Source organism: Chaetodon auriga, chromosome 4 (assembly GCF_051107435.1).
Source record: "Chaetodon auriga isolate fChaAug3 chromosome 4, fChaAug3.hap1, whole genome shotgun sequence".
In the NCBI taxonomy this organism is placed as follows: Eukaryota; Metazoa; Chordata; class Actinopteri; order Chaetodontiformes; family Chaetodontidae; genus Chaetodon; species Chaetodon auriga.
In genome coordinates, this window is record NC_135077.1 from 19,803,935 (window position 1) to 19,830,084 (window position 26,150).

At 44.6% G+C, this 26,150-nt stretch overlaps 2 protein-coding genes across 5 annotated transcripts in view; one reads left to right on the top strand and one right to left on the bottom strand.

Annotated features, from left to right (window-relative positions):
- The window catches only part of nr3c2 (nuclear receptor subfamily 3, group C, member 2), a 72,646-nt gene extending 58,757 nt beyond the window's left edge, over window positions 1-13,889 (top strand). For both annotated transcript variants that reach the window (XM_076729273.1, XM_076729274.1), the window contains exons 6-9: window positions 1,265-1,409; window positions 5,177-5,307; window positions 12,780-12,937; window positions 13,587-13,889. In XM_076729273.1, the coding sequence (XP_076585388.1) occupies window positions 1,265-1,409; window positions 5,177-5,307; window positions 12,780-12,937; window positions 13,587-13,742 (590 nt within the window). In that variant the 3' untranslated portion in view covers window positions 13,743-13,889. The remainder of the gene's footprint in view (window positions 1-1,264; window positions 1,410-5,176; window positions 5,308-12,779; window positions 12,938-13,586) is intronic.
- A 7,233-nt stretch (window positions 13,890-21,122) lies between these two features.
- Window positions 21,123-26,150, bottom strand: part of arhgap10 (Rho GTPase activating protein 10) — a 44,316-nt gene continuing 39,288 nt past the window's right edge. For all 3 annotated transcript variants that reach the window (XM_076729515.1, XM_076729513.1, XM_076729514.1), the window contains 3 exons: window positions 26,031-26,132; window positions 24,545-24,636; window positions 21,123-22,658 (listed from right to left, as the gene is read on the bottom strand). In XM_076729515.1, coding sequence (XP_076585630.1) covers window positions 22,656-22,658; window positions 24,545-24,636; window positions 26,031-26,132 — 197 coding nt within the window. In that variant the 3' untranslated portion in view covers window positions 21,123-22,655. The remainder of the gene's footprint in view (window positions 22,659-24,544; window positions 24,637-26,030; window positions 26,133-26,150) is intronic.

Consider the following 26,150-nt stretch of genomic DNA (forward strand, 5'->3'; position numbering starts at 1 on the left):
GATATGCCGCCGCCCACATTTGGATGTGGCAGGGCTGACACACACGCACACACGCGCGCACACACACACACACACACACACACACACACGCGGCAACAATATGTTCATAGCTACAGTATTAGCATTAAGTCACCTGAAGAATTACAAACTCTGCCAAGTTCATATTTTAATTATCAGCCAGTCCTGTGCTCTTTATTTCATGAGCTGAATTCACAGGTTTAAGCAGGCGCCTGACATGCCATTATTAAAAAAATCTATATTTTTACAGTTATTGTGTTTTGCAGATTGACTAAAATAGTATCCCGGGCCTTGATAAGTCACTTACGTGTCCTCAGTTGGCCTGTGTTTTGCATGAGGAGGAGTTTCTTGCCAGAGTTTGATTGAGAGTTTGGCAAGTTTCCTATCCGATTCTATTTTTGGAGCTCCATAGACAACATGCCAATAACTGGAGGCCTTGTGGGATTTGTATAAAACAAGAATGGGTGAATACATCCCAGCGGGTATCATGTCTAAACAAATATTGGCACGGGAAAAAAAAGCACTCCGTAGGGAAGATAGGCAGTACACAGAGCACATGAGTAAACATGCAGGTGGAGACATGCAGGTGCTCCGCTAAATAAAAGCTGAAGTCCACATGTGTCCAATCAGCGCAGGTCCTTCATTCCTCCAGCTGTCGGACTCTTTGACTCCAGCATCATGTACTGTAGCTCTGTGCTGATGCTGTTTTCCCATTTCTACATCATAAACCTACTTTTCTTCTGCACTACTCTTATCAATGTTAATATATGCTCACATTATCCATTTCATCTGGTGCAATACCTTTACATCTTGTGCAATTTCTAAGTTTAAAGTTGTGTATTTTTTCTCAACTGTGCAATAACACTGTTTATTATCCATATTGGCAACAGTATTTTTATAAACATAGACTTGTGAAATTCAATGTCCTTTCTATGCAACAGTATCTCTCAAGTGCAACATATGACATTAGCAGTTTTTCTCATAAGAATATTGGCAGTAGTATTTTTATACTCAGTACATAATTACGTATATATGGTTGTTTTTCTAATCTGTGTCCTGTATATTTTTTTTATCTTTGACCCTTTTTGTGCCACCGATTTTGCTTTTTGTAATACTTGTTGCCTGTAACGACTTAATTTCTCCGGTGTGGGATCAATAAAGTCTTATCTTAATTTAAACACATCCTTCCTTCTCATCCGCCTCGTCTGAGTCTGACGTGTGCGTGTGTGTGTTTTTTGTGTGTTAGGTTTCCGGGGCCTGCCCATCGAGGACCAAATCACCCTGATCCAGTACTCGTGGATGTGTCTGTCCTCCTTTTGCCTCAGCTGGCGCTCCTACAAACACACCAATGGACAGATGCTCTACTTTGCCCCTGACCTCATCTTTAACGAGTAGGTCTTCTGTATCTGCAGTGTACCACACACGCCACATTTTCTATTATCTTATTTTCAAAATGTACCAACATTTCCAGTTTCGTCAGCACAAACAAATCCGTTTGATGTCTTCTGACGTCCTGCGGGATCCCCGGCACACGAACGCGTCCATTACAGATGTGAGAAAGAATCATTTGTTTTTCAGAGTATATAATTAGTAGATACAGTAATTGGTTGAACAGCCAGGCTTTGACTATTAGCTTCAGCTATTTTCAGCAGCTCATCGGATGCAAATTTATGCAGAAGCATCAGTTTTAGCTCGTGGAATTTGCAGAGAAGTGAGTGTGTTTTCCTGCTGTACTGCTTTGAGGGTATTAACACACCTAAAGACTATTCGAAGGGACAAAATGAGTTTTTGTGGCGATGACGTCGCTCTCAGGATGTCACAGTGTGCTGAAAACAAGGTCGTGATCTCGCACCTGATTTGTGGCACCTCATAAGGAAATACATTAACGCTTTTTTTGGTGGTGCTTTAATTGCGTCAAGCCAAAACGATCAAAGCCAAGAACGGCCAGTCAGCGGCTCACTTGTTAATGTTTGAAGGCGAGGAAGTGAACAGCACATGTGGGCCTTTCCTTGCTGGAGCTGGCTTGAATGTTATAATGAAAAATGAGAGTAGCAGCGTCTGTAGGCAGCCTAAAGCAGAGAGGCAGGTTCAGTCTGGGGCACGTTTAAAAGCTCCGACTAATAGCTTGTGTAAGGCAGCGTCAGTGGGTCAGTTTGTCCCAAATAAATACGCAAATAAATAAATAAACAAACAGCAGCGCAAATGCCATTGTGCAACCGAGCTTCAGACTGTGAGCCTGTGTTGTATCGCTGTGAGCTTAGTGCAGCGGGTAAAGCATTAGTTTGCCACACCAGAGATCCTCTGATCCTTTAATCAATTTTGCGCCAAGTGGATCACGGTTTATTAAGAATTATGTGTTTCCTTCTGCGACATGACAACAGCTTTTGGAGGAAATCTAATTCTGTGATAGAGACTTAATGGCGTGTGTCAGTTGGCAAGTTCAGTTGGGAACGAGTTCTGTGGGAGCAGAATATTGGAATGGCGTGCGTGTTTATGTAACAAACGAGTGTGTGTCCTCTGCAGAGAAGTTAAAATGTCTTTACTGTACAACACGCTGCTGTTTATGCATGTGATGCTTTTACAGCAGGCCCGTCCCATTGACTGATGGGCCTGGGATTCAGCTTGACAGAGCGGCTGGAGATGGTGGTGGCCTCGATTTTGGTCACATGCTCGCCGCTCCGTCAGGGCAGCCTGGATGTCACTGACCCAGTCTCTTCAGGCCTGTTGTCAGGTCGAGGTGTACGTTGGCTTGATGTTAACGTATAGTAGTCTGTCTCTTGTTTACTGCATTGATAATTCTGTCAAAAATGAGGACAGATTTGGTCCATAATTTTGAGTCCACTCTGTAGGGGGTTGGACAGTGTACACTTGTTTCCATAGCTACTTAGTGCTTATTGACTCCGGGCATTAAGGCATTTATTGAATAGACTGTCTGCTCACTCTGCTCTTATAGTGGAATCCGTCAGTGGGTGAGAGTAAATACTGCAAAGACAGATGTGCATTGTACATTTAAGACAACGTAAGCCTGCATAATGTGTGCCATTTAGTCTTTGATGTGTGGTAAACGCTCGCACCAGATAAACGAAGCCATTACCCTAGACGTCCCGGACATTCACTCATGTGTCAAGGTAGAAATGAAACGTAATATTCTGTGTAGAAGCTAATACAGCGACAGACATGCAGAAGGGTTTCTATAGATAAAACTGTAGATGTTTCGGGTTTGGGCAGCCCCTCTCTCTCTCTGCTTTTCTCGTGCAGCCAATCAAATCATTTCATTTTATCTACATTCTGAACTTCAGCAGCAGTCACAGGCAGCAGCAGGCGACCACCCTGTCACTGGCTGACAGTAACCACAGTTTGCAGGCTAGGCGGCTAATTAGCGAGTCAGCTGTCGCACACTGAACTGAACGGCGTGAATTTTACCTGCGTGACAGATGCTGTATGCACCGGGCCTTATTTATCAGTATCACAGCTAACAAAACGCTGTCTGTCCTCGTAAACTACATTTCCCTTTGCAGGATGGTTTACATTGTGTCAGTGCTCCTCTGCCAGCTCAGCTGTCGAACACATACGCTGGCCCACCCACCGAGAGGCCTGAAGGCTGAAGGAGCGTTTCTGATGTGGCTCCGAAAAATGTTTTTCTTCAACCATAAATATTTCAATTTTGGCGTGACATTTGACTGTCAAAGGGAATGACTGATTGTGGTTTCAGGTAGATTTGATTGAGATGTGTTCGGACAGATTTTGTTGTCTTCCTCCAGCCAAAGGTGAATCTGAACCTCGCTTCCTCCTCACTTCTGTGCTCCTTCCCGAATCTTCTCCCACACAAACATTAAAAGACAGAAAGAGAAACCGAGCGAGACCACGACAGAGCGATAGAGAGAGATGAGAAAGCGAGAGAAAGAAGGAGGGAAGGAGAGACATTGCTGCCAATTTTTTTATTTTTTTTTTTTCTTTCCTCCCCAAAACCAGCAGCTCATTTTGGGCAGTGATTCAGCAAAATTGATTTCAGGAAGAGAGTGCGCGAGTGGAGAGAGAGAGAGAGAGAAAAACGTGTGGAGACTTTAGAAACTCCAGCCCAAAGTTGTATCAAATCATGTTATGCTGCACTTTGTGAAACTGCTCACATCCACAGTGCTGCTCAGCAGGGAAACAGGTCTGCTGCTCTTCAGACGCTGTCACCGTTTATCAGTTATTCAGGCCGACGGACGCAGCTGTACAGTGAATATTGTGAAGTGTGACACCGGCTTCGCTTTAATGGGAATGTAATGCACTTGTTTCCAATCGGCTGCTCCTGGTCCTGAAATGTTTAGTGTCGTTGTTATCAGAGCGAAGTCTCCACCCTCACTGGCTACGCAATGATGCGGTTTCACCGTATTGTGCTTAAACTCCGGCCTCTTTCAAGTCGAGCCGCTCCACTTGCATTTAATTACCGGAGCCTCGATGTGATGGTGATTTATAGTGAAGAGAAGGGGCATCTAAAGCCAGAGATTCCCCTGAATCTGTGGCATCTGCGGAGCACATTTGTGATTGGCTCACACTTCATCCCCTCTAATGTTTCTTTCCTGTTTTTGTGAACCCTGTGACGTAACCCAGATTATTTTGCTGATACAAAGTGTGCGAGAGGGGACAGGGGTGAGAAAGTGCTGTGCATGATGAGCATGCGCAAGTCACCGCCGACACTTAATGGACACAGCAATGCACATGTAGCTGTTTAGTGTCTGTGTGTAGTGAACGTACGTTCATGTGTGCGTCATGTCTGAAATTACACGAAGAATGTTTCTATGGTGACCGGGGTTAGATACGGGTCTGTCGTAGTCTGCCACAGCCTCAGGAAAAGTGGTGCATCTGTGCTGTGATACAGTACGCAGCGCTCTGCAATCTGGGGGGATTTGGTATTCTGCTCTTAGCCCAGACTAGCAGGATCCTCCTCTGCACAGTGTGGAAATATTGTTCGCCGGGCTGAACTAGTCAGAACGCAGTTGAGAAGTGAATGAGTGAGTCAACGGTGACATGAAATCAGAATGAGTGGGTAAACAGATGAGTAAATGAGGAGGATGGATGCAGGAGGTCTGGGAGAAATACTACTTTTTGAGAATCTTAAACGCCTTTGCTGTCATGTTCCTCTCCCTCCTCCCTCCCTCTTTTCTTTCCTCAGGGACCGCATGCAGCAGTCGGCCATGTACGACCTGTGTCTGGGCATGAGGCAGGTGAGCCAGGAGTTCGTAAGACTGCAGCTAACCTACGACGAGTTCCTCTCCATGAAGGTCCTTCTGCTTCTCAGCACAGGTGAGCTCCAGGCCTGCAGGAGCGCTCATTTAGTCATTATATGCACACCTGCACGCAATGCTAGTTTTCTGTAGCGTCGCCTGAATGTTGTCCCAAACCTCCCCCTCAGGCACGTTGCTACGTGTATAATGAAATGTCATTTGGAAATCATTCATTTAAAAAAACAATCATTTAGTCAACCTCAATTCCATGCAAGAATTAATTGATCTTTTCAGGCTATACATGTGACGTTAGCGCTGTAAACGTAAAAAACTTCCTGGCTAGAAGGCATTCAGACGAGACACGCCTAATAGAGGTCACATCAGTTTAGGCCACCTCTGCGCCTGCTAACAGCCGCCACATTTCATGGCAATGATTGAACTGACCGCGCAGACATCTGTTTCTGCCCGACGCCGAGAGGCGGACGCTCCTTTCTTCAGATGCTGCGTTCAAAGTCATCCCAGCGGTGGGATGATTCAGTGTTTCACGGCCAGGGTGCTAGCATCATTTCAATGAAATATTATTACAATTATTTCTGGACAAGTCTCGCTCTGGGATGAAGCCATCCATCTTTTCACGGTCACAGTTTCTACCATTTTAATGGGACAAACCTGTGCGTTGTGCTGCACCCTGACTGCACTCATAAGCAGGATTCATCTGAATCACCTGCGCCAGGCGAGTTTTCAGTGTGTTCGTCTCCTCTTACACCTCATGCAGGTAAGGTTGCGATGCCTTGTGCATACTCCCAAATTAGCACTTGTTCCTCACAATTGTTTTGTGCTATCTGCGTCACTGTGGAGTGTATGGCCCGAGCCACCCAACATCTCCCACATTCCTCAACCGAAAGACTGCCTCTCACACAGGAAATGTATTGATAAGGTGTCTTGTGTTCTGTTAAATCCACCACACACCTTTGAGACAGTGCTGGCACTGCTCGTACCCGCCCTCCTGGCACCCACGATCATGCCTTTTTAAGGTCTGCTAGATTATCTTTCGTGGTAATCCGCTGATGAGCATGCCGAGTGTGGAAATAGACTTGATGTTGCATGCACCTGTTTGTGCAGCAACATGCGCCATATGCAAATACAGCGCCTTCATTTTTCCATTCTGAGTGCAAGCTGCTCCGTTTTATGTTATTTGATTTTTTTTAATTTGCCCGTGGATGAACAGAATCTGTCTATCACTCACTAAAGAAGGCCTCACCGTGTTGCCGCTCGGTGCCAAACTGCACCCACAGGCACTGCAGCCTCACAGGGAGGATGTGTTGGACCAAGTTGCTCAGTTGGAAACTGAAAGCAGTCTCTCCACCACCTCAACACCCTGTGAGCTGCTGCTGTCAGTTCAATAGTAACAGCTAAAGCTTCCATGATGGCAGCTGTGTCATAACTTCGGCGTCCACGCCCACTCGTGCTGGGGCGCACCGAGACCTGCTGCAGTCTTGTATTCATGCCTCCGTCCTTGTGGGGGCCTCGTCTGTTTGATTTTTTTGTGTCAATAGATGTTCAATAGTTAGAGAGAGAGTGAGGGGGGTGAGAGTTGTGGCGAGCTATTTGAAGAGTCTGCATGCTGGCCAGACTTCAAACCCTTTGAACCTCAGCACCGGTGCCAATCAGTGGAAATATTCATTGGCAGAGTATTTATTTTTCAGTTACCGAGGCCTCTGAAAGTCTCAGATGGGCGAAACGCAACCTCGGTAAACTTTAGCACCCCAAATTCTTCCAATTAACTGTCACTGTTATCCAAAATGAGTTATAATGAGTGCAGTGACAGAAGACACATATAGCTCTGTGTCATTAAAATTAATTAAAAGGTCAAAACTGCTCAGAGGATTTAGCAGTGGCTTTGAACTCAACGTGGATGATCAATGACACAATTTTAATGAAATTCATTGACAGTTTTTTTGACAGAAAACTTACATTTTGTTAACAAACTTGGCTCCTGGTTCAGGGTTACCGAATCAGCTTTGACCCCTGCAAGTTTTTGCAAAAGTTTTGATCCATTTTTGCAGTAAAGTTAAAAAAACTTGCTGTTTCTGAGCCAAAATATGAAAAGAGCTCAAAACTGCAGTCCGACTGTGCTGGAATGTGGTTTCTAAACTCTAAAGACAACTAATAAAAGGTATTTTTTGAATGATTTGTGATGTTAAATAACTGCAGAAATTTTAAATTATTTGCTAGGGTGCAGCACTTAAAGTAGTGCATAAACATACAATATATATCTGACCAGTGGTAAAGGTTGGCTTGGCTCAGAGCACAGTGACATATGGAAGAGGCGGTGCGAACGCCTTTCCCTCAGATAAACTCTGTGTTGTTGAGTCATCTGGAAGCAGGGGAGCTCCGGCTGCACCTCAGCTATTGGATGCTGGGAGAGCTGAGGAAGAGGGCGAATAAAGCGAGGATGAGAAACCAGGAGGGAAAAGGGAGATTTAAAGAGTGAAATCAGACAAATGTTGACAGGGAGAGCTTGTGTTGGTGAGAAAGAGACAGGTGCATAGCTATCGGGAGAAAGAAAGAGAAGACAAAGGGGGTGGGGGGTTGGCAGAGCTGGTCCTTCTGTTACTGTGGCCTCCCTCTCCTCTGCTCGCTGGTCCTCTGGAGGTTTTCCAGAGAGCCCTGCTGCACTTAATAAAGGCCAGTCAAGCACCAGGCAATACTCCAAGACCTGCTATTTTTCTTCACTTCCTTCAAACCCGGGCTGGAATTTTGAAGGAGCGGGTGCAGATTAAAAGTAGCTGGGATGTGGAGTTGAGGCGGGGGAACTCGAGGTGCCTCCATCTGCTCGGGTTATTGGATTTAGTCAAAACGTAGCGTTACAATACGAGTGAAGGGGAAGAAAATAATCATCCGGAGCTTCGTCTCAGCAGAGAAATTCCCGCACCTCCTCTCCAAAGTGCACGCGAAGGAGCCGCCGAACTGTGAGGGTGTTCGGCAAATATTTCAGCTAAAGCGCTTGTGAATAATTAAAAAAAAAAAAAAAAAAGCAGGCCGTCCCTGGAATTTCAGGCGCTGTAGGAAGCTCTCTGTTACAGTTATTCAGAGGTAATGCTCCGGCCTCGTGGAAGGAGGAGAAATGTTTACAGAAGAGTTGTCAGAACTTGTCAGCTGAGCAAGTACTACGGAGTCACTGAGTGTGTGTGTGCCTTTGGGCTGGCTGGAGAAAACGTGTGTGTGATACAGAGAGAGGGTGAAACGAGGGAAGGAGGGATGCGGAGAGAGGAGAGGAGGGCTGTTATTCCTCGCTGACCTTGGCTAAGGTTTCATCCAGCCTGCGGTGTCTCATGACCCTGTTTGGTTCCCGCACAGGAGCGGCGGCCTGCTCGCGCCGGTTCCACTCGTCACCTCGACGCTCGATTATCTCGTCCGTTTGTTCTCTCACCAAAACTGCGCTCTCGCTTTTCTCTCCGGATCGGTTGTTCAGCCTCGTTCCAGATGGTGCAGGCGTACAGTACGTTATCGGGGCGATGGGCGCGCTTCCTGTGACACATTTTGCCGCTGCAGCACTCACGCATGCATTCCTGAAAATACTGTCATCATTTTCATTCTAACTGTCGGTGTTTCTGGGGAATGTTTAAACAAACATTCCTTGTTATGCAACACCCTAAAGCTCCTCTAAGTTGTAACTGCAGTCACGCTCAGGGCTGGTTGTGGAATTTCTATCGCTAATAAACTATCAGGTATTAAATCTAAACCGAGAGCCTCCCTGTCAGTGAGGTATGCACCAGCAAAGCAGAGCAGGAAGCAGCATGTTCTTGAACGTCACACATGCTAGTGGCATCTCCTGGCTGCTTGAGTTTGTCTCTTTGTATTATTCTTTGCTTTACAGCCTGGATTCCAAAGAAAGACGCTCTAAAATGAAAATAAAGCAGAATGCAGTCTTTTACAGTGAACGATGGCCCATGTTTTAACATCCTTTCTGCAATCATGTGTTCACAAAGTGGTGAACCTCACTCCATCCTCTATGAACGACTGAGCCTTTCCAGGATGCCCCTTTCATACCCAATCATGATCCTCTCACCTGTTACCAATCAGCCTGTTTACCTGTGGAATGTTCCAAACAGGTGTTTTTGGAGCATTCATCAGCTTCCCCAGTCTGTGAAACATGTTGCTGCATCAGATTCACAATAAGCAGATATTTACAGAAATCAATGAAGCTGAGCTCAAACATTGAATATATTGTCTTTGTGCTGTTTTCAATATGTCAAAATTATTTCTGTGTTACACAGCATCTCAGCTTTTTTGAGTCTGGGTTGTACATTCATTGGAAAAATAGAGGTTTCTCAGGCTTTTGGTTCATCCAACAATGCAGCTGGACTCCCAGTAAGAAATATGGCCTCTCTGAAAAGGCTCTATACCTGCAGCGAAAATCCGTTTGACACCAATTACGGTGGCATAAATGCCCTATTTTAGGGCCGGTCATGGTAACGCCCCTAAATGCCAGGTCAGTTTCTAATCAGGGCGTATGTGGGTCAGTGGGAGAAAAACAAAAGGTCCAAATGCAGCTCTGGGTTTTAGCACATTCTCATCATGTCAGCCACAGAATAAAGCGCAGGGACTGCAGCCTCTGCACCTCGGTCCAGTCTGTTTTCATATCTGCTCTCCTGCAGCCTCGTGCACGTCAGGCTCCGAGGTGAAGAAATTTACATAGAGAGAGGCAGAAAGAGAAAATGAGAGAGGACAAACATGCAAAGACACCGTCCCAGAGTTATTGACCTACAGTGATCTGTTCTCTAAAAAACGCAGTGCTAAATGACAAGAGGTAGGCCGTCGCCCGTGGCTGCTCTCCAGTGGTTCACTGTTACAGTGTGAGGCCGAACAGTGCGACTTCATTTTTTAAAGGGAGCTCGTTTGAACCATTAGGCCTCAGAATTTCCTACTCGGCTGTGAAAGATATTTTTGTAAGCTTTGAAAAAAGGCTATAAAACTTGACGAGACGTGGGTACCATCGTCTCTTCTCCACATGTTTAGCCACACTGTGAATGTCTTCGGTCACGTTAGCTCACGTGAGCTTCTTTGACTTCACTGATGAAACTCGAGCGACTGAAAGCTTCACTCAGAGGTGAACCGCACTGCTGACTGACATCCAGCATCGTGCTCTTTACACACATCTGTAGCGCGAGAGATTCAGCGATTAATCAATGTGTCAGCTGATTGGCAGCTATTTTGATAATCAGTTATTTCAGTACTTTAAGTCCTCTTGTTCCAGCAGCTGTGCTTTTAGAAACTGAATATCTTTGAGTTTCTCTGTTTTCGGACATTTTAAATGATTAATCTGGAAAATAATCAACAGCTCAACTAATAATGAGAATAATAAGTTGAGGTAATAACTTTAGTAATTATTGAATCTCTATGCATTTATCACCTGGATAATTACCAGCACTGGAGTAGGAGTGGGCGATGTGGATACAAGCTTCTATCATGTCGTATTATCATACAGTGAATTTTCTGGAAAGTTAATTGAGAAACAGTGTTAATGAAAACCCGTTTCAGGCTAATCCAGTCAAATGAAGGTGCTGCATTTCATTATCCTGCTGCCATAAAGCAGCCTCGCTCATTGATTTGCAGCATTACCTAAAATGGCCTAATACACCTTTAGTGCAGGTGTTGAAGGCACAGCCAGCGTGAGCGTTACAGGAGAGCCTCTGCTGGTGGACAAACTCAGAGCGGCCGTGGTCGGATCCTGGCTGAAGGACAGCTGAAGGCGTTCCCGCAGACTGATCTGAGGTGCGCGCTTCGAGAGGCGAGGTGTTTCTTAATCTGGTAGCCGGCAGCTGAATGTCACTGAGGAGCTTTGGCAGACTTCCATATCTGTGACTTTGTTCTCCTGCACAGGGAGGGAGGAAAAGAAACTGTAGACATTTTGATGCATCCTCGCGGCGCGGTTACTGTATCTCATCCCTCACATCTGTCTGAATCTCCCGTTACACTTCCTTTTTATTTTAAGTGCTTTGACGCCACCATCCAAGTCATTATAACGTGAATGAGCGTTTAACGGCTCCGGCCGTTAAACGAGCTGCTTGATGAATGGGGTTTGGTTGACACAATAATTAAGCTCTTGAATACACATAAGCACTGTTGTTCCCCCCTTTTTTGTTGCCACTGTTGCTGAGATAACTTTTAATCAATGCCTTCCAGCGTATCAGCCGTCTTTCATGAATCAGTAGCTACACATGAAAACTAATTACCTCTTGAAATGGTGAAAGTGGTTGTAATGAGTTGCTAAATAGGCTTAGGTCGTCAACACAGGAAAAATGTCCAAAAAAAGGCTCCTGCGTGGGAGTCTGAGTGTAATTCACTGAGCACCTCTAATTAGCCTTTACACACTTACACATTTCCACATTAAAGGAACATAGCGGCGGTTGTGCATGGCTTAGCCCATTAATTGCAAATGGTGTTTAACGTGCATTTGACAACCTTTTTCTGAGGTGTAGCATCAATATATAAATGCATTCCAGGAGTTTTCACATATTCAAGTCTGACTGGAACTTGCTGCAGATAAACAAACCATCACAGGGAGCATCCAGAAACTTGTTTTTTTTGTCCATATTATCAACGTCTAAATGCGTGTTTGAACAATTCATGTTTGGATTTTTCACATTCAAGGAAGCTGACAGATGAGGCTGCAGAACGGTGTTAAAAAACTGATCTAAATCAGGTCGTCTGAATGCAGTGATCACCTTTTTTAGTGCATCTCCGACGTGCTGGCTTATTTTTTTGTCCACCAGCTTTGACATCTTGGCAACAAAGCTGATAAATAAAATGCTTTTCTGATGCAGCAAGTTTACTGAATTCAACATCAGATTTGAGATGAGACCCTGCAGAGATAAATGCAGCGCAGCATAGATAAATTGTGATATTTATGTAATTAGCATATAAACCAAAATCAATAAAAAAAACAGTTAATGGATTCTAGGTGGGGATGTCTTTTTAGGCTAACGCGGTGAATTACATACTCCACGATTTAATATAAAAGTCAATATTGACAAGAATAATCCTGCTCATTGATTTACAGCATTGCCCACAACGGCCCAGTCCACACAGAGATAATTAAAGTGAAAACTGTCTCGTTATGAACGGCAAATCTCTGATGGATCATCTCACAGTACATAAGCTAGATAAGACATAACACACCAGGGAAATTATGTTGTTACAGACAGCAAGAATTAAAAAGAAGAAAGGAGAAGAACAAGTGGACAATAGAAAGAGAATAAAAATAAAAATCAACTATGATATACATAGTATATATATATATACATTATATGCAAACAGTGTATAAAAATAAAGCATCATCTTGTAATGCAGCACACACAGTCGTGGTGATATGTGTCATATAAGACAATCCCACCAATCACCTCAAACCACTGACAAGTCATTTCTAACAGATCTGCCTCTCTCATTATCAGCTGAAGTCCATTTTGGGGTGAGTCACATTTAAACCTGCACTGCTGTCCGCTCATTAAATCCACTTGGTGACAGAAGGATGTGTCTCTTTCCCAGTTCCCAAAGAGGGTCTGAAGAACCAGGCGGCGTTCGAGGAGATGAGGGTTAATTACATCAAGGAGCTCCGGCGTTCTGTGGGAAAAGCAACCAACAACTCTGGCCAAACCTGGCAGCGCTTCTTCCAGCTCACCAAGCTTCTGGATGCCATGCATGATGTAAGTACCCTCTGCCCGCAATGCCAGTCGCCTACAGTAACAGCACAGGCTTCCCTCGGCAGCCTCTCGCCGGGCCGTGCCTTCACACATGCAGCGAGGGGTCCGGTGGCGCTTTGGGCCTCTAATATCGCTGGACGCGTTTTGAGTAAAATGGCAGCATAGTGGATTTGGATAATGCATTTACTTAGCGGTTCGATGGTGCCGTGGCTCGGAATAAGGATTACTGCATCCCAATCTCTCCCCGCGGGGGAGGTTATTTTGGAAGAGGCATTGACCAGGCTGTATTGGTGAATGGAACAGAAGGGGATCAATGGCAGCTTGCAGTTTGCTGGATGTGAGCTCACAGTGGTCACTGTAGCAAAAGGGCTACATCGCTCTTCTTCTTCTTCTTCTTTTTTTAAACGCACGGGTCAACTGGCGTCACGACAAAGCCAGAGGTCACACAGATAAACGGCCAGCTTTCAGTTAACTGAGCTGAGCGAAGGGGGTTAGCCTTAGAGTGGATGACCCTTCTTTAAAGGAGGGTTGTCCAGATAAAAATCAGCGGCGCCCCCAAGTGGCGAGCTGAAAAGGGGTCCGAATGAAACATCCGAATAGAAATACGAAGAATTACACGTCTCTCATTAAACTGTGTGTCTGTGTTGTCCAGCTGGTGGGAAACCTGTTGGACTTCTGCTTCTACACCTTTCGCGAGTCCCAGGCCCTGAAGGTGGAGTTCCCCGAGATGTTGGTGGAGATCATCAGTGACCAGATACCAAAGGTGGAGTCCGGCCTCACTCACACAATCTACTTCCACAAGAAGTGACTCGCCGAACACGCCGGGACAGAAGCTGCATTGAGAGCTGGACGCGAGAGGAGGGAGGAGTTCAAGAACACGAGAGTAAATGTGCGAAGGAGGCCCGACCGGTCGGCCTCCGCCCTGCCGCCCAGTAGTCCAGCGTCCTCCTCCTGGATGGGAAAGTGAAGTGGCGTGGTGGTGACTCGACCCCGCCGTCACCACGAGCGGGTCGGAGCTGTGAATAGTTGGCCGAGCTGAGCGCGACACGCGGAGAAGGACTTGTGACAAATGTGACAAAGCATCCCGAAGTCCCCCCCCCCCCCCCCCCCGTGCCCCCCCCCCGCCCCAAAGACGATAACAGTATTTTCTATGGAGATAAAGCCATACATTTCTTAGGATGCGCTAGATACATTCACTGCGCGCACACACACACACACACACACACACACACGCACACACACACACACACACACCCCCCTCACACACACACGTAGAAGGAAGCTGATACACATGCTGTCCACATGCCTTCACAGAAACGCACAGATGCACTCCACATGCACTAAAATCAGATTACAAATCTAGAGAAAAAGTTTTGCAAATATTAACTGTGGCTTATGCAGTCTTTCAAAATATTAGCACTACTAAAATAAATATATACATATATATATATATATACATATATATATATATATATATACACACATGCCAATACGATTTTGCTTTGCAGTGTAGCAACATGCTGCAAGACTACAGGGCAAAAGGACGCGGTGAGGAGGCACAGAAATTCTCGACTGTAAGGCGAAAGGTCTATTTGAATATACTCCAAGGGCTATACAAGCATCATCATAAGCTGGAGAATTACTTAAAATCTAACAAGTTCGAATCTGAATCGGTGTCATAACAGCCATCGTTAACGTCCACAGACTGAGTTTTTTAATTAAAAGATGTAGTGAAACAATCAAAACTAATATGCAAAAGTCCAAAGCTAAAGCTGTTTCGAGATAAAAACACGTCTCTCTTGTGTACAGAAAGCTTGCACGTGAAGCTCCCATGTCATAAAGTCACTATTTTAGGCATCGTGGTGTAGAATTAAGACAATATTGATGAGCGATTTTACCTTTGTGCAGAAGTGGACAGGAGCGCTGCGGGATGGAAAACATGCATTTACGGAAACAATTTCAGCAGAGTCCGCTGGTAATGGATTTGACTGAGGTGCATCCATAGTAATTGTGTTTTGTGTTATCTCCAGAGCAGCTGTCCAAATGTCTGTTTTTACTCACAATGAAGCAAAACCAGCCCTTTGTGAACCAACACTTATCTACTCTTCCCAGAAATAATAAAAAGCATTTTATAAAAGTGTGTTGCAAAGGTTTAGTTTTTGACAAGCCAGTCATTTTACATTAAGGTGCTTCATTTCTACAAAGCCAGGCAAAACATAACATGTACAGTAAGTCGTAGGCAGTCCGTGCGCCACGCTCGGCGCGGACACACACTTTAAACACACATACTCTGTAAAGTTGATATAATCCAAACGGAGCATTACTCTGCAGTGCTTACAGCAAACGGCTAATGTATCAAAACCAGGCAGATGTGTACAGGTATTAACAACTTCTTAAACACATTCTATTCAGCTGTTGTACAGACGATGTTTTGAGGTACATGTCGATGAATGCTTGATGAAGAACTGTTGGTATGATCACCTTTCTTAATTTTAGATGATTTCCTTTCTCTTTGGGCCAAGTACTGCTATTTTTAGGTATGGCCGGCCCAGTCATCTGGACCATTAACTCGTCTCACACCCCACTGGTTTCTGGGTGGTTGTGGAACACTACTATGATGCTACTGAAAAGCGATAGAGCCGCTGGGGAAGAAAAACAGTGGGGGCGTGTGATTATTATTATTTTTTTTGTGCCCTGTGAGTGTGTATTTACATGTGTGAATGGGAGCGAGCGTGGCTTAAGTTTGTGTGTGTGGGTTTTTGTTTTTTTTTTTCCTGGCAAGCATGTGCATCGTTGATCTGCTCTTTCAGCGTGGGTATTATGCGTTTATGTTATAGGATTAGCCGTATCCTATTTCCACATTTAGATTTGCACAGAGGAGATACAATGTGAAATGAGGCATTAGTGCAGCTAGCAGGAATTGTCTGTTTTGATAAGCAACTGCGATGATGCGGGAAAAGACTTTCTGCATGGTCACCCAGCCTAAAGTTAGACAACATGACATCACTGGCACAGCAGGGCGGCGGCGCTCTGGAGTTGCGGCCACGGCTCTGGTAACGACGGCGCTGTGCTGCATTATGAGGTCTCTTCTGTGGCGGTAATTGTGCACAAAGACATGGAGGTGGAATGATCACAACTGTCATTAGGGACTGTAGGAAAATTATTGGAGGGTTTTAGGAAAGGGGGTGGTGTATTTTTAGCTTTGGCTCAAGGGAGGATGGTCTAAATTTGTCGGGGGAGGGGGGTGTTTCAGCCTTTCCTCATCCCAGAATTAGATTTTTTTTAACTCATTCTGGGGTGAAAATACTGCGGCGCTCACGTCTATCAGCACCAACGGAGACGGCGCCTGGACCACACTGATCAGTGGCTTTTAAAGACCAAACCGTTTAGAGGCCGGCTGATTTTATGTTTACCATGAAAATAGGATTTTCAGACATTGAGGGGAGGGTCCAAGCAAATCTGAATAATGCTAATTTTCATACAGTCCCTTGTCCGAAAGGCGCTTTTTCCGCTCGTTGCTGTGTTGGGCCTGAAGCTAATCTCTCACGGTTTCTTTATTTTGCCCCCTTTTTTCTCCTTTTTAAGGACTAAAAAAAACTGTCTAAAGGTTCATAGGATGAATGGGAAAGTATTTTTGAGAGAATTATATTTTGCTGGAAAACAATATTTAAGTACTTTGTCTAAAAATGATATCCTTTTTGTAAAATGAAATGTTAATGCATGCTTTTTGATGAGATGTTTACATTGTATTTAAAAAAGGGAAACTTGTGCCTTTTTATCTCACCTGATTTACAATTTTACAGTATATATTGTAAATAATACAGCAAGTCCTTATGTTGAGTATAGTATAAAACATTTCTACTTTAACCATCTTGTTGGAATATTGGAAAAATGTGTGTTTCCCACTCGCCATGTTCTGTGTGATGGATCACAGAGAAGAATTTACAGTACAGTTGGCGCTGGAAAGGGCCAAATAGAGAAATGAATGTATCATACATCGTGAGAGACTTATGGAACTTACTACCTGAATGTTAGAGAGAGTACATTTATTATCTTCTTATTAAGTAAAGTTATTTGATTTTTCATCCTTTTTTTTTTTTTTTTTACTTTTTGCATCATTGTTCAAGTGGCTCAAACAAAAAAAATAATAATAATCAAAAAGTATTTCTTATTTTGTAACAAGATGTATCAAGTGATGGATCCTTGAGTTGTTGCTGTTGAAATGATTTCCTAACCCATGGCGGTATTGTTGATGAGCACCACAATAAAATCAAGAAATCACAAACTATTGAAAGTGAGATAAAGGAACGTTTTTGACTTTTAAAGTAGAAACTTTGTGCACAACACAACGTTGAATTAAACGATGGATGTAGAGACTGAAGCTCAGCCCATTCAGATTTCACCGTGTTTGACTAGACGTCAGCTGGACGTGTTGCACTAACGATCATACAAGAAATTTGTCCCAAAGAATGTAAAAATACTCAAATCTGTACACAGCAGACAGTGTTATCAGTGATATGCACGACCCTCCTGCGCTCCAGAAACAGGCTTTATTGGATGTAATGAATTAACTTTGCTTCCTTGCAGAGAGTCAGATGATCGATGCAACGCTCATGTTTGAGCGGTAAATATGAAGCTACTGCCTGGAGACTATTAGCTTTAGCGAAAGGATCGGAAAATAGAGTTTAACACGTATCTTGTTTATTTCATCTGTAAGAAAAGTGTAAAACTGACAGGCTGTAGTTGAATGTGGGGTTGAGCCGGATCACTAGGAGGTCGCTGCGTTTGGACAGGAAGTCGTCGAGCTCACAACCTCCCATCAAACCCAAACTTCACTTCTGTTTTTGCACAAGTTTAAATGAGATAAAATGCGTCAGTTAGCAGTTTGTTTGGCACTTGTGAGCAGATTTCATTTGGTCAGAGCCAGGCTAGCTGTTTCCACTCCTTATGCTAAGCTAAAAGCTAACCACCCTCTGGCTGAAGCATCAGATTTCCCTTACAGACATAAAAGTGATACCAAACTTCTGATCCCTCGGCAAGGAAGAGTTCCCCGAAATGTCGAAGTATCCCCTTAAAAGAAGCCACATGAACAAACTCAATTGGTCATCAGTCACCACCAAAATAAACCTTTCCCCTCCAGGAGGGAGAGGCGCCTCCTCCTGAAACAAACTCCTTTTAGGCACGAATGACTCAGAATGTGTTCAGCTGCTGTTTCACAGTACACTATCGCGTCACTGTATGTGGAGTCACGTCATTGCCATTTTCTGTTCACGGTGATGAATCGGGTGTAGAGAGACTAAGCCATATCTCCACAGCCATGGCAGTGCATTTCTTATTAATATATAAATATATACAAATGCTTTTTTTTTTTTCCAATTCCAAAAATGACTTTTTACTCAAAATGCTTTGTACAATATTTCTCAGCAACTATCCAGCAAAAACACAGTAGACATCCTTCAACATAAACCAATAAAACATCTTTGAAACCAGTTACTACTGTATATCTTGATGCAGATATTGCCATACTTGTGTTTGCAAACTATTGCAAGATTCTAATAAAACTGTTAAACTGATCATTTGGTGTGATTTTAAGTCGTTTGTGCATGTGTGCATGCTGTGTATGTGTGGGGGAAACTGTACCATGAGACAGAAGCCAGGAAACGTGCCCTAAAAAAAAAAAAAAAAAAAAAAAAAAAAAGTGCTGTTTGATCTGGATGAATTTGAAACAGCTGCATTTGGTGGCTGGGGAGGATAATGAGCCAAAAAAACACAGCGTTAGCATGGAAAAGCAGAGATGATGTGGAGCAGCAGCAGGTACAGCGGTGACAGGGAGGAGAGATGAAGAGAACAAAGAGAGGACGACAGAGATGGAGCGTGCGACGATGAGACTTTTACAGTAAAACGGCGCCTGTGGAGAAAAATCACCATTAACCTTGTTAAAAGCTGATCTGAAAACACGCCTGCTTTGCCAGACTGTCGAGCAGACAGTATTACTTTTTTTTTTTTTGCTCATTTTTTTTCTCCCTCTCTCTTCGAATCCACAGCCCTCTCCAAATCTCCCCCAGATTTCCAATTGCTTTCACTTGTAGTCGTGCCAGATAAACAGAATCTATTGGATCAGGCTGATTTCACGGCTGCGCCCGCGCACATGGCGGCTTCTGTGGCCCACTCTGTGAGCTGAGGGCTTTTTTCCCCTCCACACTCTCTCCTTCATGTTTGAAATTCACTTTTCTCCAAATTCCCACTCACTTTTCAGCCCCAATAATACATCAAGCCTCATTATGGCCAAATTTCAGAAGCTTTACACGAAGAAGCATGAATGTTTTAACTTACAGAGGTGCATCTTTGCTAAATTCACGCACATTTGTGGCTCTCCGTTGTGTCATTGGCTCATAGTTAGAGGTAAACTGCTGCCGGCTGGCTGAGTCACCGTGTGGGACTATGTTATGGGGCTGAAGGACACTGCGTCATGGGAGGCAGGGCGCAGCTGGCACGCAGCCAGGACTCTGGGAAATGAGAAATGAAAACGTCCATCTGGATTTTTTCACTCAAACACACCTACATGCAGCTCAAATCGACACGTGCAAACTGATGTATGCGTCCTCCAAGACTGATAGACGGCGGCGCGTGATGCGTTCAGGGACGCAGAAATCACCACCTCTGTGATACTATACTGTTGTTCTTTGCAACATATTCCACAAGTTTAGGGAGAAAAGATTTCATGAAATGAGAGCAATGAAAAGGAGTAGGAGCAGTGAGTAAGGAGCAGAGGAGGAAGAGGAGAAAGGAGGAGACTTCCAAATGCTCCTGAGGCTCAGATAGGTAGGCAGAGGGGAGACGGATAGAGCTCTCTGACAGACAGTCCAAAGCAGAGTGAGAGGCTGGATGTCTCTATGATTCAGCAGTATTCTGGCAGAGGGAAGATGATGATGATGAAGGGCCCCGGGAGTTGGGGGGTGGGCGGGTGACGGTGGGGGAATATTTTGCCCATCTCATTAGCTCTGCCTCATTTCATTATGTAATCACGGCGTCTGCGGCGGCTTCGGGGAGCTGCTGGACATATGAGAGCTCCAGCCTCAGTGTGTGTGTGTGTTTCTGCTCCTAAACTGAGCATCAGCCCACCGACTGCAGGTCCAAGCGTGGCGCTGGACTGACGGTAATTATGAGAGTGAAGCCAAAGCGCCGCGTCTGGAGGCCACTCGGTGCGTTAATTACACGGATGCGGACTAAGAATGAACATGTGTGGAGCTGCGGTGTTAATGGATCAGGGAGGTGCGCGGAGGTGGATTAGTGTGTGTTTTCTGCTGTGAAAGATTACAATCTTCTTTTAATCCCCTTTTGGGAAGTTACTGTGGAAGTAGCTTTGAGTCAGGTGGACGCGTGCAGGTCAGTAAAAAGAGGAAGGGTCACATTACTGCGTTCACAGTTCTGTTTGCGGAACGAGTCCTCGTTTCACTTTATTCTCACACTCTGGGAAACTGTGGGTCTTTTCAGGGACACAGTAGATGAGTCATGAAAAAACTACACACGGCGTGAGACACGCTTCCCTAAATGTAAACGTGAACATAAACACTTGTGGCCATTAAAGCGGCTGCAGCGTTTTCCTTCGTTTTGTTTGGTGCACGCTCTTATTTTGAAAAACAAACATCTTCCTGTACAGCCCCAATTCTACGCAAATAATAACAGAATCAGTCATCTACAAACTGCGTTTACAAAGTGTTTCTGAGCTCGTGTTAATCTCTTTCATCCACTCATGCGTTCACAAAGTGGTGAACCACTGAGCCTTTCCAGGACGCCCCTTTCATACCCAGTCATGATCCTCTCACCTGTTACCAATGAGCCTGATTACCTGTGGAACGTTCCAAACAGGTGTTCTTGGAGCATTCATCAGCTTTCCCAGTCTTTAGTTGCTCCTGTCCCAAATAGTTTGAAACATGTTGCTGCATCAGATTCAGAATAAACAGATATTTAGAAAAATCAATGAGGCTGATGAGGTCAAACATTAAATATATTGACTTGCTGCTGTTTTCAGTTGAGTAGATGTCAGAGAGGATTAGCAAATGATCACATTATGCGTCTCAACTTTTTGTTTTTAACAATTTTTGCTGAAACTGTATGAAATCAGCGCCTGAGATGATGTTTTCAGGTAAGTTTCCTTGATTATTAAAAAAAAAGAACCACCTAGGTTAAACTTTAAACGATCATTTATCACATTTATTTTATGGCAAGAATACATAATACAGTAAAGAACAATCTTTATTTGTTTAACATTGATCAAGAGGATACCCAAAGGTATAAAAAGAAGTGAAGGCCCTTTACAAACATCAGAAATCAACGTCTTAATTTATCGCTGAACCAAAGACAAATGAAAGAGTGTTGTTGAACATCTGCAGGTGAATTGTAAAGTGAACATGCTAAAACCAAACCAAAACTTAAAACCTGTCCATCAATAACGGAAACATAAAAAACATACTTGGCTGTGATAACTCCTTGAATATACACCGAACCGATATAAAACTTTGAAATACTGCATTTCGAGGTCTAATTGATAATAAAACTTTGATTTTGAATCACTTATTCCACCGACGTTGAAGATAAAATAGCGTAAAATCTCAACTTTGTGGGAGTGTGTCATTTCTCCGCTCGAGGAAACCGAACAATGTTCAGAACAAGCTTTTAAAAACACACAGAAGAGCTCATCTGACAGGAAAAACACTTGGTTTGAATCATCACCGATTTAAAAGAACCTCTGCCGACTCGGGCCGACGCTCGTGTTTAACACAAGAGGTCCGTCCGGCGTCGCAGAGGCGCCTCACTGTGTTTCTGTGAAGGAGTGCACCAAGAACAAAACAGTACAGAGTGTGCAGAAAACCCAAGAGTCATGCAATCAATGTGCCAATTAAATAAAATACAACTACGACAGTGATGTGCCTCATTTTGAAGATCCAAATATTCTTAAAAATGCAACACGTTAAAAGCTAAAGCAGTAACACTCCAACTCAGTTTCATACATACCCGTACGTACGTTTACACTGGCGTTCTGATGGTGAAGGCACGGGAGGTACAGTATCTCTAATCTTTCAAAAGCTGAAAACAAACATCCCCAAGAGGGTCTAAAGCTGCTGGATTTGGTGCAAAACGTCATAAAAAAACTGATTACAGCGACTTGAGTTGTGACATTCGTGATCCTCGCAGTTCCTGAGGATCGCTCTTTGACTTGGGGAGCTCATGGATACCATGTATAACTGTGGGGAGAGAGCCTTTAACAGACAGACGCTCGCTCTCAGGTGCTGCCGACAAAGTTACCTGGATGTTTAGAAGCTACAGCGTCTTTGTGTACAGCAGAATATCTTAAGTGCAAACCCATTTCGTAATTGCGCCGCTGAAATTTGGGTGGATTCTTGACCAAAGTCAAACATGCCTGCGCGTGCGTCGCGAAGGCCTATGCGCCGGCCGAAACGTGCGTGTGCACCAACAACAGTCCACCACTAATAACATATCGTCACTTGCTTGAGAGGATTCGGGGATTTGGATAAAGGAGGCTCTGCTGTGAACGTCAGAGTCGAGGCACATGCATCTCTGCAGGTCGCTCCCGGTGGAGGTGACAACTTGTCCATTAATATTTCCATCTGGGGCTACAGCATCTCCACATAGTTTTCAGGGATGAGGCCCCTCTTCCCCTCCAGCTCCCCCTCCAGCCAGCCCGGCTCCCTCGACTGGGTCACTGCAGGAGAGGACACAGCGTCAGTGGGGGTGAGGGTGGGGGGACAGAGCGAGTGTGAGCATGTGTGTGTAATGAGGACGCCAGGAAAACTCCGCCTCCCTTCATTTTACCTTTACTGTACATCTGCAGTCACTTTTCGGATCCACTTCCTCTACAGTTTCACCGTGAGCGAGACTTCAGGAGCTCTGACAAACTGTTTATCCTGACAGATGTGTCAGGGCGCTCAACACTTTTGTGGTGCGCCTTCTCAAAATCCTCCCCGGATTCTTGATTTGTCTACAAAGTGAGCCAATTTAAAATTTCTGAGTGCATTTGCGAGGCAGTGATTGCACGGATAAACTGTCAGCGAGGCCGAAGCCGAGGTATAAACTAATTCGGCAGCTCGTGGTTCATTTTTCTCTTGGAACTTGTCTCAGCTCGTCTCAGAACACAAAGAAATCTGTTTACAAGTCCGGCGGCGCTCTCGGCGTCTATTGAGCACAGAACGGACGAGGATAAAAACCCCGTCTGTCGTACAGGTGCAGACAAAAGAGCTGACCCGCCATCAAAACTCAAAGCTCAGGATTTGAACCTGCTTTTACTCCAAAAACTGACTGACAGCTCCTCTAATTCGAGAGAGCGCGGCTCATTCTGCATTCTTAATGTTTTCTCGTGTTGTCAGAGGTGTTTGTACGCTCCATTAGAGTTAAATACAGCAGAATAAGACGCGTACTCCCACCTCCACCTGCACGTGCTCAGCTCAAACACTGGTACCTGCTGCTGTGGGTATGCTCGCTGGTTTGCTCGAGTATTCAGACCTCTTGATCTTTTGCACATTTTTTATGCACAGACCAAGAAAAGACACGATACGTTAAGACATAACCGACGTGTCAACGTGTCAAGATGCTGCTGACATTTAATGAAAACTTCTTTTCATAATATTTACACAACATGTCAGTCACTTCAGCTGAAGCCTGATTGAGTGTTGAAGGACAAAGAGGATTAAAGCAAAGCTAAACTGAACCTCCACAAACTTTGCATCGAGGTAACTGGAGACCGAAGGTGAGATCCAACAGAAACACACATCATTATCCAGTAATGATGTTACTGAACAAAATGGTTGAGCCCTAAATGAAATTTCAGAATAAGAAAGAGGGCGTGGACAGAATTTATCTTATGAAACTGTGAGACTTCATTCAATTTGTGTTTATTATCATTCACATAATCTGAGGTAATATTTAAGAGTTGGAAAACCAGCTGTGTTAAATTTAATTTCTCCATCGCAGGCTTTGATTCTGATATGAACTCGTTCAACCGACAACGAAACGCTGATAAATTTACTGCACAGGCATCAAAACAGGAAATACTGTACAGACAGTACACAGAAATATGATTAAGGTGAGGTTTCAGTAATTTAATCCTTATTTATTAATGGCAGCTGTCAGATTTTGATGTTGGGATCATAACTTTAGATAATTATATCTTTGATGGGAGAAAATCTGCAGCACAGTCGATAAAGATGTGATCTCACCTTTAAGGAAGAAAGGCCGGCCTACGACCAATATACTGCAATGCATTGTGGGCTCTTATCAGGGCCATCAGCACGTGTTTCCCCGTAAAGACTATAGTATCTCTATAGTGTCCGTGTCTCACAAAAGGGGGTTTTGACGAAAAAATAGCAACTACAAAATCCTCATTTCCTCTGAGTGTGATTAAAGCTCAGCCGAGCCTCTTCCAGACACGCTGAAGAGCAAATCTGTGCCTCTCCCCCTCCCTCCCCCATCCTCCCTCTCCTCGTCTCATCTCTCTGTTCGATTGAAGATCAGATTGGGTGTTCGGTTTTCCTCTAAATCCAATATGTCGGGGCTGGTTCTGAGTGAGCGACTGGTGTAGGCGATAACACTTACCGGCGTTGAATATTGCGCCGACCTGGAAGGAGAGCTCGGAGTCGTGCTCAGCCTCACAGGGGTACACTGCCATGGCTTTCCTGCTGGTGACACTGAAAAATGAAGGCAATCAGTGAGCTGGCGGAGCTTTGGGGAGGATTACCGCACAGTTCTATCTGGGCCCGGGGCCTGCTTGTTCATTCACTCACTAGCCTGAAACAGCAGAAATGGGCCAGGCCGGAAAATCAGCAAAAGCACTGAGAGAGGAGCCGGGCCGCTGCACGCTCCCGCCTCGCCCTATCTCCAGTCTAGACAGACTAGCGAGCGAGTCAAAACACACCCACATGCACCCGCGTGCGCGCACAAACACAAAGAGATGCGGCGCTGTTCGTGGCGGGTTTTGTGCGACCGACAAGGCAGGCACACATCAGGTCCGCGCCGCAGACAACCATCTATGGCGAGATAATTAAAAAGTGGCGGGGGGATTCTAAAGTAGGTTTGCACACAAACAGAGGTAGAATAGAAATCTCTCTGCACTGTGCTTCGGCTTTTAAATTCACATTTGCGAGCTCAGAAGTCGCATTTTAAATCAGTTTGATGTAAAAGAGCGCCATGAAAGAAACCATATTCATCGCTCTGCAAAGGTTAGTAAAAAGCCCTATTTATGCAACCGCGTTCCCGAAAACATAGAAAAACTGTTTCCACAGAGAGGTTGTTTTGCTCGCCATTGCAAACTGTTATCTCGAATGCCAGCAACATTACCATGTAGAAGCTGTGCCTTCAACACACGATGCCCTGATAAATATTTCATATTCTTTCTGCAGAGCAGGAACAATGTAGGATGAGAGAGGAGAAAGAAGATATACAAACTGAAAAAAAAAAAAAAAAAAAAAAGTTTGTGGTCACAGAGTTGTCAATACAACAATGTTCAGCCGAGTTCAGAATTTTGGAAGAATGTGCTCTCGTGGAACCGCATTCGGGAAAAATGAGGATTTGTATTTACAGGAAAATAACATTAATGGATTGCGCGGAGAATGAACGAGCTGTCTGCAGCTTCCTCTGTAGCATCTGAAAGCACCCAGAATGAATTCATCGTTTATTCTCGAGGAGGCAGAGCGATAGATGAGCGCGATGGGCACTCTGCACACTCTGTGTTTGGGCCAAGACACAAAGGGGAGAAGGCTGCCGCCCCCGCCGCAGCCAATGGCTGCGCTGCACTAAGATCCCTCAAAGGTAAACCAAATTAAGGGCGGGTGAATATATGAGAAAGTCAGGGAAAATATTGACGTGCGAGGCTGCAGGTAGATGTTCGACGAGCGAGGGATTGTGTCGAGCGAGCGCACGAGATAAGACGAGTGAGCGAGTAATGGAGCGAGCGAGTGAAAACACAGAGTGAAAAGAATCCAAGAGTGTGACATTTAACCAGGATGAGAGTGTGAAAGTGACTTAACGAAACAGGTGATTATAGAACCAGCTGGGAGGCAAAAGAGAGGGAGCTCAGCCTCACCTCTCCTCCGGCTTTTCTTTCTCAGCAGCAGCTGTGATGGCAGCACTTTGGCTCTGTCCTGGCGCTCCAGAGGTGGACCAGGAGGCTCCTGCTGTGGGTGCCCTGCAGATCAAAAAAACA